This window comes from Montipora foliosa, chromosome 1, assembly GCF_036669935.1.
Source record: "Montipora foliosa isolate CH-2021 chromosome 1, ASM3666993v2, whole genome shotgun sequence".
Lineage (NCBI taxonomy): Eukaryota > Metazoa > Cnidaria > Anthozoa > Scleractinia > Acroporidae > Montipora > Montipora foliosa.
The window spans coordinates 31,370,233-31,387,732 of record NC_090869.1 but is presented as its reverse complement, the minus strand read 5'-3'; the positions used below and the strand labels follow the sequence as shown (position 1 = coordinate 31,387,732).

General features: G+C 38.2%; 1 protein-coding gene across 2 annotated transcripts in view; it reads left to right on the top strand.

Annotated features, from left to right (window-relative positions):
- LOC137996535 (synaptic vesicle membrane protein VAT-1 homolog) overlaps positions 1–17,500 on the top strand; it is a 29,512-nt gene that overhangs the window by 8,339 nt on the left and 3,673 nt on the right. For both annotated transcript variants that reach the window (XM_068841982.1, XM_068841990.1), the window contains exons 3-10: positions 2,567–2,782; positions 3,660–3,731; positions 4,290–4,366; positions 4,724–4,827; positions 10,674–10,726; positions 12,899–13,084; positions 13,898–14,038; positions 15,744–15,975. In XM_068841982.1, coding sequence (XP_068698083.1) covers positions 2,567–2,782; positions 3,660–3,731; positions 4,290–4,366; positions 4,724–4,827; positions 10,674–10,726; positions 12,899–13,084; positions 13,898–14,038; positions 15,744–15,950 — 1,056 coding nt within the window. In that variant the 3' untranslated portion in view covers positions 15,951–15,975. The remainder of the gene's footprint in view (positions 1–2,566; positions 2,783–3,659; positions 3,732–4,289; positions 4,367–4,723; positions 4,828–10,673; positions 10,727–12,898; positions 13,085–13,897; positions 14,039–15,743; positions 15,976–17,500) is intronic.

Genomic DNA, 17,500 nt, shown 5'->3' with positions numbered 1-17,500 from the left:
AATTAATATTCGATCTATTGCCTCTTAATTGCTGCTGCAGTACCCTTTCAGATTCCTAAATTGCACAAAAATAAAGTCTCCCTCCCCACGAATATGAACTTAAATTATCAATTTCTTTGAAACTGTTATGCCCGTTGATTCATCGATCAAAATGTATGGTCTTGAGGAATCCATATGCTGTACAAACTGTTGGCTCCAGTTGATAAATGATAGATCTCCACAGCAAAAAAAAAATAATAAAACAGAACTGAATCTCAATTTTCCGTAAAAGAGCATCATTTATTTTAACAACACTTGAGGTGAAATTTAGGAACAAAAGGGTAAACAAATAATTATAAGTGGTCAATGCACATTTCATCGTCAGCCCATGCAGCAGTGACTTCATCATGGCCAATGTTAATAATCAAGCGATTGAATACATTCAATTTTCATGTTCAACACGTTAATTTTAACATGAAATCTGAAAAAGTTGCATAATTTGCAAAACAGACAAGTTACGTGTAAAACAAGAACCGAGACGATGACACATGCGTGCCCGGAATTAATATCATCAGGGTGGCACAAAACAAAAATTTAACATACTTCGCCGTTGGATTCTCTGCCATTTTGCTGATGATAAGGGAACTAATGCTTGAAATTTGCTTGGAAAGCATGCAACAAACTGAACTTGGACTGAAATATTTTATTATCACTGGCGGCACATCAAAAGTGTCGCCGATTGTCTCGCCTAAAAAACAGCTCAGATCATGTCACGCAACACGTGGGAATTCAAAACTTAACTCCTCAAGCTGGACGTAATAGTTGTCAAAATGAAATCATTCGACTACAAAAATCCAAAGTGGAACATTATTTTCACCGTTGTGAGAAATGGGAATGTTCAATTTCCTTCTGAAATACGCCGTTCGCATGTTTTCCTGGCGTTCGTAATTTGCATAAACATTCGATTTTTTTTCTGCGTCCAGTTGGACCCTTTGTTCCACATTCTATGCGTCCAAAAGGAAAACGAGTGCGTCCCAGGACGCAATGACGCACTCTGGATACATCTCTGCTAGGAGTATTTCTACTCCCCCCTGGATGGGATGCTACCGGTAGTCCATCGCAGGGTTACCGCCAGCATTTCACTAGTACCCATTTATATACATGGGTGGAGAGAGGCACAGTGAGGCACAGTGTCTTGCCCAAGAACACAACACAATGTCTCCGGCCAGGTCCCCAAGAGCATCGAGCACGTAAGGTTCTCCCCAAGCCAACTTGCCTAATGCTCTACAATGCTATAATAGTCTTGTCATTGTTCGATTACTGTTTGTCTCTCTGGGACAGTTGTGGGGCTGGGAGCAAAGCTTACCCAGATAAGCTAAATAGATGTGCCGCATGCATTATTGAAGGGTTGGTGAATTGGGGCTGAGGAGGTAACATCAACACTTGTCTGGCCCAGCCTACAAGCACGCAGAAATTATCTCAAATGCGTTTTAGTCCATAATTGTCTTCAAGTAATAATAGCTTCAAGGAATAGCTCCTTTGTACTTGCTTTCAGAGTTTAGGCATGTGCACCTTTTCCATGGCTATAACACCAGAAGCCGTGATTTGCTGCACCCTCCCTTTGCAAAGGTGGTAAGTATCAGGGGAGCTTCGGAATAAACGGCGGTTGGGGGAGGGGGAGACTCCCATATTAAAAGGACAGGGGTGCTTGTCGTACCTTTAAGGAGTTAAAAGAGGTTCTGGTACCTGTGAGGGTGTTCAGCCTCAAAAGGTCCACAGCAGGAGCTTTAGCGGTACCTTTTAGGGTATCGAGCCGAAAAATCATGACAGGAGACATATGATAATTAAATTTTTTTTAATTTTGTCGGATTTAGGAGTTAAAAAGCAGTTTTGGTACCTCTTAGGGTGTTCAGCCTTAAATGGTCCATGGCGGGAGCTTTAGCGGTACCTTTTAGGGTATTGAGCTGAAAATTCATGACAGGAGACATTCGATAAGTAACTGCTTTTTTTAATTTTGTCTAATTAAAACCCATAATTTGGTACCTCTTAGTGGTGGACAAAATGTCATGCCACGCCCACAAGACAGCATCTTGGTACATGTACCTCTTAGGGTTCTTTTCAAAAATTTCTGACTAGTAACCCTGTCCTTTTTATTTGGGAGTTGCCCTCCCCCTCCCCCCGGGCTTACAACTCCCTTCCGAGAAACATTAGACAAGTAGAGACGTTTAGCGAATTTAAAATCAAACTAAAGCACCCTCTTAAACAGTAACACCTGCGGCACATGTTGCCTTTATAACTTAATTATTCGTCTAGTTTTTAATGTTTTAATGTCTTTGTTTTTGTGTCATGTTAGGGCTCCATTTAAACTAGCTTTGGTAATTTGGATGCCCCTGGATAAATATTGAATTAAATAAAAATAAAAATAAAAATCCCTGTCGGGCAGCAATGGTATCTGGATGGGAGACCTTCAAGATAATATGACATGCAATCTTTTCAATCTTTTCAAGTTTCAAATGTTGTGACATTATTATTACTTAAGAATTTTTTTTGTCAAACAATTACAGCTCTTGTCTTGTGATGTCATTAGGTTGGTGCCCGTGTAGGATGCTTGATGTTAAGTGGAGCCTGGTCTGAATATGTCTCTGTGCCAGCAGATCTTTGTTTTCTCTTGCCAGAGAGCATGAGCTTCGAGGATGCTGCTGCACTTCCAGTCAATTATCTCACTGCTTATTTTATGCTTTTCCATTGTGCCAATTTGGGTCGTAGGAAAAGTGTCCTTATTCACATGGCAGCTGGTGGAGTGGTAAGATGATAAACCATCAAAAGCTAAGTAAACTTCAATGGCAGTTGGGTTATGTGATATAAAACAATACAGGATTAACTGCATACTTTTACTGGCCAAAACGTTTTTGGTGGTCAGGAAAGTTTGGAAAATTGCCCAGTTTAACTTGGGTCGTTGATCATTTAATTTCCTGTTAATAGCTGCAAGATTAAATAAGTACTGCCTCATCGTCATCATTTTCAAGTGAAGAGAGTAATTTCATATTATATTATACCTTGCAAGGTGATAAAACAAAAGGTGTAACTTAATATATAACATGCAAGGTTATATAATGTAAGGTGTAAAAGTGTACGTGTAAATGGCGACAAACTTAAATAAATAGTTTTGCACATATGGAGTCTGATTCTGTGTTTAAAGGGGCTAGGTCACGCTATTTTAGGTAATTTTGTTTAATTTTTTTAATTATGAGCTCTAAATGTCAAATTGGGAGAGAAAGAGTCTTTCATTTTCAAAATCACGGCCACATAACAACTGAGAATGATTTTCCAGCTTTGTAAATGACATTTTAATATAGAGGGATGTAATTTTGAAAAACGGTGGGCCGACGTTTTTCAAATTTACCCAAATTCAATCCATTTCAATCCTCTCCAGTTTTGTCCATCCATGTCCCTTCTTGGCTTCCCTGTGTTTTGTTAGAGATCTTCTATAGTTTCGAACAGTTATTTTGATATTTTAGTTAATTCTATGACCATTCGATCAGTGCTGAAATTGCCTAAAATTGCGTGACCAAGCCCCTTTAAGCATGCCCTCTTCTTCTTTATGGCTAACATTTCATAAATCAGACAGTCCAGTTTTCCGTTGCAACGTAATTAAGACAATTACAATTTGTTTTCATTAGGGTATTGCAGCTACTCAGCTTTGTAAGACAGTGGATGGAATTACAGTGTTTGGTACTGCTTCAACTTCAAAGGTATTGGCTAATTTTGATAGCAAATTAGATGTCTGCAATAAAAATTGTTTTTCTCTTAAGGAAGAGACTGTTGCATGTAGCTTTTGCAAACAATATGTGGAGCACATTATTTGTTTGTTTTAGTACACTACACTAATTTACCAAGGGAATAAACCACATACTTTTCCAAGCAAGTGAAGTCTGAATGAAACTTAACCTATTGACTCTCACCCTTTAAATGGCCTTAGCCAGTTTCTGATTGGCCTATGCAGCGTACCGTAACAAGACCAAGTGAGAGCAGTTCCACAAAGTGGTGTTATCACCACTGCGATTGCTGCGACTGTTGCAGAAGTAGAACATAATTTGAATCTGAAATGGTTTTTATTTTGTATCTGGTTGTAAATTAAAATAACAGCTAGGTGCGATATGATCTTCTGAAACGATATTCATTAATTTAAGCACCAAACGGGGTCACACTGTCAGCTTTTGCTGGACCCTGTTATTTTTATGGCCCTTGTGCCTGGATTTTCTCGATAGTTGTACCATGAAAGCATATGAATGACTTTATTTACCTTTTAGCATGATACCATCACTGCTAATGGAATAACCCATCCCATTGACTACAGAACGGAGGACTATGTTCAGGCAGTGAAGAAGTATGCTTGCATCTTGCATTCTCTTGAGTCTCTTTGCATTTCTGTAGTTTGGTTACATTAAGTACAAGCAGCCTCTATGTGGAACAATTTCCAGTCAAAAGTGTATTACTGTAGTATCGAAAGTAACAGTACAGTAAATGTGAACACTTTTAATTAATTTGCATTACTTTGTATGCACATGACTCACTATCCAATCAAATGCAAAGAAAAGCCATGTTAGTCATGCCGTTGTCTGTGAAGGAATATTTAGAATCCTTATTGGGAGAAAGAGAACTTTTTTCGCAGTACAATAACATTATTATGCAAAATTGTTTATCAAACCAGTTATCACATTTGTATTATTTTTTATGGTTTTAGGGTTTGCCCAGAAGGAGTAGATATTGTTCTTGATCCCCTTGGAGGCTCAGATACAAAGAAAGGGTACAATCTGCTAAAATCCATGGGCATAATTGTCGTTTTCGGTATGTGAATATGCTTCATGACTACATGCAGTTATTTGTTTAATCTTTGATTTTTTGTAGGGGTTCGCCTTATTATCCTTGGGATTTTCTCCTAGAGAATCAGAGAAAGCTGCTTTTTATTCACAATTTCAGATATGCCAATCTCCAGAGTTCAAATTTGGGGGTCCATTGCAAAATTTTGGGGATCCAACTAATTAATATTCAATAATTAATATTCGATCTATTGCCTGTGAATTGATGCTGCAGTACCCTTTCAGATTTCTAAATTGCACAAAAATAAATTTTTATGCCTCCCCTCTAATATGTAATTAAAATAAAATGATCAATTTCTTTGAAACTGTTCTGCCTGTTGATTCATCAATCAAAATGTATGGGCTGTCAAAGCTCCATCGATCACATCTGAAAACATCTCGAGGAATCTGTACGCTTTAGGAACTGTTGGCTCCAGTTGACAAATGGTTCATTTATTTCACACTATTTACATAACATTAACATAGAAAGAAAAGTACAGTCACAACACATGGTTACAAGATAAAATAATTACAGTACGGGTTATAAAAATTAATGTGTATGGTGGTCAAAGTAGCGAAGGCTTTCTAGTTGACCACACTTATCTCTTACTTGCATCGGATCATTTCAACTTTCTGACTTAAATAATATGCAAAGTAAAATAACTTGAGATGTTACTTGGGCCTTTTTGGTTATTATAATAAGTAAAACTTAGCTGCTCTTAAGTCTTATTTAACAGCCAAGTGTTAAGACTACCTTAACCCTTTGAGTGCCAAACAGTTGCTGCCTTGGAAACCGGCAGACATGTTGGATTTTTGAGGAAAATTAGCTTTATTTTCTAAAACTGTTAGATAAAGCGGATAAGTTCTTGAAATGAACGTCACTTGTATTGTCAGCTTCTCAGTTACTCTCATCACTTACCTCGCTACTATTATCATCATTTTCATTCCATGACTTTTTTCTGAACTATCAGCACCATATTCAGACAAACTTCCATCGCTTTCTCCTTCGAATTCGATCAACTTTGGCAGAAATCTCATTCAAAGCCTCATTGAGCAAATGTGCATGAAGAAAAACATGAAAAACACTGTTGTGTAATATAGTCATGAAATGTATGCACATGCACACAAAGCCATGTTTATGCATGAATTATGCTTAAAGCAAAAAATGAAAAACGCCGCTGTGTAACATATCACGAAATGTATGTTTATGGTTTAAGCTTTGGTCAGCGGACTTGACTGTGCTTGCCATTCCCTTCTCAGCAACCAAAGAAATCGTACCCAAACAACTGGGCCGTAGATGAAACATATGACTTGAGGACGTATGTAAGTCCTTGGTTGCTGAGTTACATGTGCAAGGACGTATATATATGTCCTTGGCTTTCAAAGGGTTAAAGTGCCCCTGTGACCAAAAAATCAATTCATATTTTTCTTTGGATTTCAAAACTATGTTAACGAAACACTAAGTGACCCACGTTTTAAGCCTTGATTTCAAAAAGACACCTCTTTATTTTAACTGTAATTTTCCTATTTAATGATCCGCCATTACTAACATGTTCTTGAGAGGGCTGGATCGAGGAGAAAATGACGTCAAAGGCTCACTAGTTTAAGAATGCAATACGTGTGTACGCCGCAGAATTAATATGCAGCATGGGGGTTTTGGGCTTTCAGACTCACGCTTTGCATATATAATAAGCTGAGTTCACACGCTGAAATTTTAAGCTAGTGAGCCTCTGACGTCACTTTTCCCTGGATCCAACCCTCTGAGGTCCAAGCGGTCAGTTTTGAACGTGAGCAATGGCAGACCGTGAAATCCAAAACTTACACTCAAAGTAAACGGCCTTTGGATAAAAATCAAAGCCCAAAATTTTGCCAGTCAGATGTTAAGTAAACACACTTTCAAAATCTGAAGGAAAAAAGGAAGTGTTTTTTTTTTTTATCACAGGGGCACTTTAAGAGTAATTTCATTGCAACAGAAAGGAAAACAGTAGAAAACTATTTTTATCTTTATCATTGTGATTGATCAGCAAAAAATGTAGATTTCATCAGCTTGTTTGTGGTGAAACTTCACGGCGCTGTGCTCAAAAATTTTGCCCAGTAATAGAAAAGATGAGCTCTCGTGAATTATACGAAACTTCTCAAACTCATTAATAATTCATAAGCCAAAAACAAAAGAAATCACTACCGTGAAGGAAGTTTGGATATGTGGTCTTAATTAGCATAAAATTTGGCCAACTTTGATCCCAAATATCTCTTAAAATAGTGATTCCTTTGAGAAGCAATATCAAACACTCGAAAGAGTGTTTCATCAGATATCCAACCACCTCGAAATCGGTTAAAAAACTCGCTTCTCGGTGTTTTGATATCCGATGAAACACTCCTTCTCGTGTTTGATATATTACATCAAAAAATCGCAACTTAGTTTTCATGTATGTGGACATCTTTTATTCACCAAGTGTAAGGGTACGTTCAGCAACACTACTTTAATTTTGCTGATTGGTAAACATGTAGATTATATCAGCTAGTCTGTGTTTGTTGATTTCATTGATAACTTCTTTCTTCTCTTGTAATTTATTCACACAATTTTTCGCTCCACTTTTCTTTTAAAAAAATATATGTGTATGGGAAATAGGGAAGAGGAAGCTGCCTGTGTGTTAGGTGAGAGGGAAAACAAAGCTGAAAAGCCTTTTGAAATCCTCGTGTCATTTAATAGCCAAACCGGAATATAACTGGGTGAAACACGAAAATAAACAGGTCTGTTGGAAGCGTGCTAGAATTTCAACAAATGAGCCCCAAAATTGGCAAGAATTTGTGACACTGATGAATAATAAAGCAGTTTCTATTTCCAAAATGATGGAATTACCTGGTGATAAATAATCTCGTCTAGGAGAGTGAATAAACTTTGCAAAAACAATAGTATATGTCAAGAGTTGGACGACTGTGATCTTTGTGTTGAATTCGCCCATTTCTTGTCGACTTTTATAAGACTTGAAAGAAAGAAAAACTAAGTAACAAAACAACAATCCGATGTCTTGCCGTCATTTTGCCACGGATGGATCCAGTTGTTAGTAACACGCAAGGTAACTTGATCACAGGGGGCCTCTGAATTGATGTCACTTTCGCTTTTTGCAATTGCTTGTACAGCCAAAAGAACAACAGAAAATTGAACATAGCAAAAATCTCCCAAAATCTTTTTCACTGATGGTAACTTTTTATGAAAATATTGAAGGAACGCAGCCAGGATGAGTCATGATAAAAAAGTTGAAGGTGCGTTTTCTGGATAAAAATATTAAAAATTGCAAGCTTTCAACCACTAGAACTGTGGTCTTCAATGGGCAAACAGATGAATGAAGTTTAAATTCGGAGAATATATAGTGAGATAAAAATGACAACAATGGAGTGAAATTAGGGATAAAAAAGGTGATTAAGAATTTGTGGTAAAAATTATGCAATATTGTCCTGGAAGTGGGCAAGAGTTATTGTTCTTGTAAAGCGTGAAAGAGGTGTACCAAGATTCTAGAAATTTCATGGTGCGGAAATTTCCTTTGTCAACGATCTATGCATTTTTGAAGACAATGGCGTGGTTGTGAGACCAAGTATGATTGGCAATTCTGGAGCCTTTGGCCGCTGTCTTCACATTCCTAATATGTTCTTTTTTCCTCGTGGCAAAGGATCTACCTGTTTTGCCAATGTAATTCCAAGAGCAACTGCCACAGAGGATTTTGCAGACAATGTCGGGTTGTGAAGTTTAATGGGGGTCGTGACTTAAGAATCGGAAATTCTTGTTGGAGCATTAATTTTTTAATGGCCTGTTGACAACATTAATATCATGTTTTTTTTAACAAACATGTTAGGGGTTGGGTGACTATGGTGTTCCATCTCCGCCAAAAATCAACTTTGCAAAGCAACATTCAACTTTATCATACAACTTTCAACTTCACTTTTCGACAACCAACTGTAACAAATACATCATTCAACTTCACTTGATAACTTTCATTTTCAACGTATGAAACACTCAACTCTATCATACAACTTTCAACTTTACATGTCAACAGTCGAATGTGTCAAACAACTTTCAACTTCACTTTTCGACAACCAGCTTTAACAAATAGATCATTCAACTTCAGTTGATAACTTTCATTTTCAACGTATGAAACATGCAACTTGATCATACAACTTTCAACTTTTTGAGTTCACAACCGAACATCAGTGATAACAATGGGGGTGACAGGCCTACACAACTCCTATCCACGTGTTTTAGCCAGCTTAGAGTTTGGCTCGAACGAGTATATATTTTGAGGATCTGCCCCTTTTGTATGAAACGATCGGGGGATCTTGAAATATTTCGCTAAGTAGCGGTTGTTGCTGGATTAAGTGTCATTTTTGCATGAGTATTTGTTTAAGATTAGGCACCGTAGATTTAGATTATTAGATTTTGCCATTAAGCATGAATTGAAAACTGAATATCCATAGCGATTTTGGAGAGGAGATAAGATATTAGTTCTCTTTTAAACTTTGTTCTGTCCAAAAATTATTTCATGTTTAATGACAAAATCTTTAAACAAATTCACAGCGGGCCATGGGTCACCCTGTTAGCCCTGTTGCTGCTAATCTATGCATGGAAGAGATCGAAGAATCAGCAATTTCTTCCTCAGCTGTTGCCCCAAAAGTGTGGAAATGCTCAACCTCATTCCCAGGGTCTCTCTTCTCTGCCTCCATTGGAGGCAGAGAAGATAGACCCTGGGAACGAGGTTGTGGAAATGCTATGTTGACAATAGCTTTTGCATTATTAAGAAAGATCCCAGCCTTCCACAACGTACTCAACAGTTTGGATCCTCACATTTCCTTCACTATTGAACTATTGAACAAGAGAACAATGACCAAATTCCATTTCTTCACTGTATTGTTATCATTTTTATCTCACTACATATTCTCCGAATTTTTACTTCATTCGTTGTTTTGCCTGTTGAAGACCAGTTCTAGTGGTCGAAAGCTTGCAATTTTTAATATTTTTAGCCAGAGAACGCCCATTCAAGTTTTTTATCCCAGCCAATTACAACTAGGCTCAACTGACAGTCGACCAGTAACATCACTAATAAGTTGACCAATGGCGTCTATGACTGGAGTTCTTATAGCATCTACTGACGTCACACAAATCACTGGACTCACTTGACTGAGCTGACTTCAGCTCAGGTTGTCAAAACATCAGTCAGTGTCATCTCAATCAGTTCTTCTCAGGACTACACTGACCCGGATGATCATACTTTACTTTTTATATTCACGGCAAAAAATCTGTGTCTTCATTTTTTGCTGATGGCAATTTATTTTTATTCTCCATCAACATGACCCAACACTTCCTAAGAACTTCCTTGTGCTCTTCCTTAAAACTGTGTATCAATGGTTGTTTTGCATAAAGTAGGCTAACAAAATCTGTACCATACTTTGTCTTAGTTCGTATTTTTGTGTGTTAAAATAGAATTTTCGGTCCTGTTTCTGGCAGCAAGTTGTATAGTTGTGGTCTCCCATCCAGATTCTAACCCTGCCCGACAGGGATTAACTTCAGTGAACTTTTGTTGTGGAAACTTTCAGACATTCAATGCTTAAACTTGGTGTGAAAAAGAAGTTAAACTTCATGTCAGCTTTAAAGCCAGTGTTTCTCTATTCCCGTTTATTTTCTTCAGTTTTTCTGGGTTAAGTAATTTACATATTTTGATACGTCCTGGAAAACAAAACGCAGCTTAGTTGACAGTTGCGGAATGAAGCATTGTGTCAAGTTACTGCACTACCACACGTACCTATTTATTTATCATTCCTTTCAATTTGTTTTTTACTAACCAGGATATGCAAGCTCAGTTAGTGAATCAAAAAGCATCTTTTCTTCAACCAAAAATGTAAGTATCCTAAATTTTGGTTTAATAAAATTAATTAAGATAACCTTACTATTATTTGAGATGCTTGCAAACATGAACCTTGTATACTTATAGTCGCTGATACACGATCTTTGCACATTGACATTAAAATTCTTTCTTTGGTAGAGAAGGGGTTTCATTAAGGTTTGAAGCATGGGCACATGGGTTTAACCCCCGGGCAAGGAAGGCCCTATTCCCTCCTAGGGAAATCTGAGGGCGCTTTCCATTTGACAGAACTGACCGGCCAGACTGGGCATTTGGAAGGACTAACTCTATAACGCCTTCAAATTAACGGTCTTCGACGACGATATATAATTCTCCAGAAGAATGCGAGGAATTATCATGCCAGTGTTTCTTGAAATTGTAACATTTTCTTGGCAAAATGACAGGTCTGACCGGCCAGTTCTGACAAAACGAAAAAAGGGCCCTGAGTGCATGCTCCCCCAGAAAATTCTGAAATTTTTAAGTTGCAGAGATGTGTTTCCTGCATTCTGAAGCCTAAAGCAATGTTCTTCAACTACAGCAAAGTCATACCTTTTTTAGACAATTTAATGAATTGATACCAATATCCACAAGAAAATTAATTCAGTAATGTGACACAAAAGTGCACTCACGTCCTGGCCTTTTCTCAGCTGGAGGCAATTCTGCTCGCAAAGAAAAATAATAAAGTGCGTTCTTTTCTGGGCTGCCATAGTAAAACATGCAACATTAGGGCATTTCAGGTGGTCTGTTATGGAGAGCAATAATTATTCTTTTCACAATGCATTATGAGGGCATTCATTCCGAGTTGAATGTGGCTTTTGAAATTGAACGCAGCATAGGAAATTGTGACATTTTGACAACAGAAGACAGATCAAGAAAAGGACAAAACTGTATTTTTTAATTAATCTTGGTATTTACCTAAAAACAATGGTCTGTTGAGATGGTGAAAGCAGCCAGGCAAAGTCATGTCCACAGCCGGGCAATTTGCCCAGTGCCTGGCCCTTAATGAAACCCATGACAGAGTTCTTTAACTTCTTTTTTGCCAGGTATGTAGTAACAGGTGATACAAAAGGCCATCACTTTGTCTTCAATAATAATAAGAATAATAATAATAATAATAATAAGAAGAATAATAATAATAATAATAATAATAATAATAATAATAATAATTATTATTATTATTATTATTATTATTATTATTATTATTATTTTAACCCTTTACCCATTGATTCCTTTGGGGGTCACATGCAATTCCAACCAAAAGATGGGATGAAAACAGTGGTAACCTTGTGACTGTCTATGAGAGTAATTAAATAGGGGTTATAAGTAGAACTGTGTTTGCAATACAGTCTTCAATAAATATTCTCCTGGAAGTTGTTGCTGTGTTGTTTGTTTCATCCCTTTAAGTTTTCATTATAACCCATGCAAAAATTACTTCATTGCAGCCTTGCGGTGTCTGCAAACAAGGATAACCACTGGAAAAGCTCATGTGAGGGAAAAACACAGAAATGATTTCTCAGGAGAATTGAGGCTGCATTTGCTAAGTTTAAAGCAATGGTGTGAATTGTTTTTGAAAAAGAAACACTACCTACCTCAATCTCTATCCCAGAGCTCTAATCTCTTTTGCCCATGACTGAGGGAGAGAAGAGCTCTGGGGAACCCTGAAATGAAGAGTCTTCTCATTGATTTTTGTGAAGAACAATGAAAAGCGTCTATGATCGGTGCATTCATGTTAGCACAAGGAGTGAGCAGGCACCATAAGGTTCAAAAAGCCAATTTTGGCTATAAGAACCCTACGGGCTCCCCACAGTGCATGCTCTTCTACATGAGTTTCCCTCGGGTTTGCGCAGACATAACATCCGAGGCTCTGGTGAGGAGAATGACACTACCTACTGTATGCTACTTTATGACAGGTTTTGCTGATAGTGTCACTTTCATGCTCTTTTTGTGCTGTGTTTATTTTTTATTAAAACCTGTTACCTTGCGCTTTGTTGCTGTTTTGACTGGCTCTTATCACAATCTTGTGATCTGTCACTGTTCCACTACATGAGTTTCCCAGAGCCTCTGGTTTGCACAGACAGTATGATCCGAGACTCAGGTGACTAGAATGACACTACCTACTGTTTGCTACTTTATGACAGGTTTTATTAATAATAGTGTTTTTGCTGATAGTGGTTTCAAGGTGTATCATTTAACCCAATGCAACTGCTGAAAGACAGCAAGACTGTATGTGGCTTTGATCTGAAACATCTAAGAAACTTCCCTGACTTACGTAAGGAAGCTCTGTCATATTTGCTTGAGTTGTACAGTGAAGGCAAGCTCAAACCTCACATAGATCAAGTATATGCATTTGAAGAGGTTAGTTTTGCTCTCAAGTCCATGTTACATGTACCTTGAAGCAGTGTTTGAGATAATACAATGTAGATTGATCTCAGGTTCAAGAAACAGGATGGGTTGTGGGCAATGTACAGAGACCAAGTGGCAACATTTATCAAGAATGCAATATTAATAAGTTTAAAAACGCTATGAGTGTTTCATGCAAACAGCGTGTTTGTCTAAGTTAATTATCCTTCCTAACACCGCATACTAGCTCTTGTTTTACTTTTTTGTATGCAAACGTCAAAATAGTTTAGTGATCTGTAGGTGGGATTTGTTAAAGTTATAGCACTTGTTGTGAAATGTGAACACTGGGTTATAATGTGTGCTGTATTTTATTTTATTTTGAACTCTTGCCTTTAATGCGTGGTGTTCAAAACATCTGTGCGCCATTTTTAATTTATGCATGACTAACATCCAAGTCAAACCAGTTTGGTTAGTTACTGATATTGCATAATCGATGGCACTTTCATGCTCTTTTTGTTCTGTTTATTTTTCATTATACTTGTTGACTGGCTCTTATCACGATCCTGTGATCCGTCACTGAATCTTTTCAACAGGATAAATTTTAATTTTGAAGCTTGTTATTGTAATTATTTCTTTTCTTGTTACTTGTAGGCATTTTGTCATTTTAATTTTTTGTCTTCTTCAACTGATGAGAAAATCTTTTTTTGTAATGTTTTTACACGTCCCTATATGAACAAAAATAATAGCAAAATACGAGGCATTGGGAAAGTGCAGACCAACTTGGCCTACATTATTTTTACTAATCCATAACTTTGCCTTATGCAACAGGTGGGCAAGGCAATGAAAAAGATGCATGAACGAAAGAATGTTGGTAAAATTATCTTGTCCCCTTTGAAGGAGCCTGAACCTGAACCTGAACCTGAACCAATTCCAAAAGCAAAAGGAGCAGCAGAGCCTGCTAAAGAAGCGGTATGCAACCATCTGTTATATGATATGTCTGTGAACCTATTACACTGCATTAACAGTGGAGCTATGGGGAAGCTTAACCATTCAACTGAAAAAACCTTTAACCAACCTTGTGGGTGGGGCAGGGCAGGAAGGGTTGGAAATAGTGTTAAAATCACTGGAAATAGGAAAGGGGCATACCTATTCAACAATTTTTTTTTGCAGGGGGGGGGGGGGGTGGGGGAAAGAAGTGTGCAAATCAATGAAGTGTACAATGGGTTAAAATGTGAGATAGGACGCAGCTCTTTACAACCTTTAATTTCATTGGATCCCTTTAGGATGCAGCTCCATTGTTTCTTTTGTATCGTTCTTTGTGTTCATTGTTTTCTGAACCAGTCCCGAGAGCCATTGTAATAGCTGCATACTGACAATAGAATGTCAACCTTTTAGTTTGTGGATCCCAAGAATTGGATTCTACAACAAGAATAAATAATTGAGTGTTATTATAGTAACCCGACAATTTTCACTATACAGTTTTACTCTTGGACATTTTGTCAATGTTAAGTGGCTAGGGAAAATGCATGATCTCCCAAGTGTCCCTAAATTCACTTTCAAAAGTTTAGTTCAGTCAGTGATTGGTCTTGGCCACTGGCTCAACATGTAAGAACAGTCAACATGTAGTGTCATCAATGATAGTGACTCTTTCCTTACTTGCTGTTATTGCCACATAATGTTTGCCAATGTGGTGAGTCCAACAAAATTATTTCACCGTCACTCCACTCTGTGCCCAGTGTTGCATAAAGTGAGAGCAACACCATTTGCCCATATTTATGCACTACTTTCCCACCGTCCATCACTGTTGCTCTATTTACCGAAGTAGAAAGACTACACGTACATGTATAACAGGGACACAATTACTGTTTTCATTTTGTTACTGGATACATCTTTTTAGTTGTTTGGTTCAGGTTTTAGCACAGTTGAGTTGTTTCCCGGTGAATCATCATCATCATCGTATTTCCCGCTGGGCACATGTCTGGCCTTGGAACGCTCCTGGTGGGGTTAGATTTACATCCACCAGTCGCATCAGATCTGTTTTTGTCATCATAGCTCTTCTCACTTGAGCCCTGTCCACACCTAGAAGTTTTTCCATATTTTTCCATACTTTGTCTTGCGTCCTTGTACCAAACAATAATTGTTTCTGCATCGCCCTGTTCCCTTGTCTACAGATGTGTCCCAGATATTTGATATGGTGACGTTGGCAAAAGGTGCGGATGGGGAGTGTGTTAGTTATCTCCCTCAATTTATCGTCCGAGATCCTGTACCTCCAGTCTACCTCTTTATCAGTTGTTGTTTGCGTTCCCGTGTGTGTGGGTGTGCGTTGGTACCCACCCTTTTCCTCAAAAAACCATTCCAAATCACCTCGATTGTATCGAGCTCCTTCTCTGTTAGTGAACATGCTTGGATGCTGTAAAGGAGCCGGGAACGCACACACGTTGTCAGAAATCTAACTCGGGTCGACAGCTTGATTTGTCGATCAGTGAGGACTATTATTATTTGAAACATGATTAAAAATGAATGTTACATAAGTTGAAGAAGGTATAGCACGAGAAGTACGGTTAAAACTGCGTGTAAAAAAAACTCCATGAGCACTGCAGGCTTTCAATAGAACCTTAAATATTACCGAATCACTCGGTGTGGTTTACAAGATTGAGTGTAAAAATATTTACAGGGCGCCGAGACAAAAGCAGAGGAGAAACAGGCAACAGAAGGTGCAAAAGAACCTGAAGGCAAAGAGGACGTTAAGGAGGAGGCCAAAGAAGAACCTAAAGAAGAACCAAAGGAGGAAGCTAAAGAAGAAGACAAAACAGAACCACAAGGAGAAAAGACAGAAGAAGCTAAACCTGAGGAAGGCAAGACAGAAGAAGCTGCTTCCTAAATTTTAGCTGTTTACAATGCTGCAGGTAACAAAATTTGTGTATGTTGTCCTCCTTTAATGAGGATTTATAATTGTGAGGTACAAACCGGTAATCAGTTGTTTTTTATCGTTACTCCTTTCCTTCAGATATGATCGTTTTTATAAGAAGACAACTTCTATATCTTATCCCAACCATTTTCCCCTCAGTGTCTTACGTCCCTAAAATTTTCCCATCTATTTAATTCCTAATGTCATGTTGTCTTGTTTATGCACTAGTCAGTGGAAAACCCCGCACCCTCATACCCGAGGAATGCTGGGCATTAGCGGGAGATTTCAGCGGCTTTAGCTTGCCGCTTTTTGTACGGTATATGGGGTTTTCGACAACATTAGACGCAACTATCGGCAAGCAGGGACCTTTAGCGGGGATTTAGCGCCATCTTGAATATCCTTGCAATGAAAACTGATCACATGTTGTTTGGACTTTTGTCACCGTGATTTTAACGGTTTTGACATCAATCAAAGTGGTCTTTACTATTTCTTTTTTCAGGGCTATGTTAAAAATCCTGTAATTACTATTACTGTTTTTGGAGAGATTATAAAGTTTGGAATGCCAATTCTGTAACTCAGTGTAGATTATGACGTTAAACTTGCAGCTTTGGCTGTATGAGAAATGGACAGGATTGTTGATTTTCATATCTGTGAAACTTAAATTTGAGGCAGAAATTCCTGAAATATATTAGCGCTCGCGGAGTACAATTGAAAAGCAAATAATTTATGTAACCTATCTGTGCGAGAAAAATTTGGTTTTAGTCACCGTACGACCGTACGTCCACCCCTCGGTGTGTGCCAGTAGGGAGCTTAAGCAACAACAACGGCAACGAGAACGTTACAAATTTACATGTTTAGTGGGCAAAAACAATAGCTTTGCGGGCCCTGCACGTGCGTTTTTCATTTTTGTCCATTTCTTTGCCGTCGTCAGCAAAGCAACAACGTGAAATAACCAAGTTTGAGGTGTTACGGAGAACGTCAGCACTTCAAGATAAATTTTCATTTTTCTCCCCTAAATTAAGCGCCGCTCGTAACGGTTTCATTCCTGAAGGACCGCCACACCTTTGTCATATTAAAAAGCTTGGAATAGTCGCGAAGTGATCGCAATAACGTGAATTTGTTTTTACATGACGTTCTCGATGCCGTTCCCGACGTCGTTGCTAAAGCTCTCTAATAGGGAACTTAAGCAACGACGACGGCAACGGCACCGAGAGCGTCATCTCAAAATTTAAATTCGCGTCTTTGTAATCACTTTGTAAACATGTCAACCCTTCTTATATGACAAGGGTGTGGTAGTTCCTCAAAAATGACATTGGTCGGAACGGCGCTTAATTTAGGGGAGAAAATGAAACTTTAGCGTCAAGTGCGGTCGTTCTCCTTAAAACCTAAAATTTGACTATTTCACGTTGTTGTTTTGCTGACGACGGCAAAGAAATGGACAAAAGTGAAAAACGCACGTGCAGGGCGTGCAAAGCTATTGTTTTTGCCTACTAAATATGCACATTTGTGACGTTCTCGTTGCC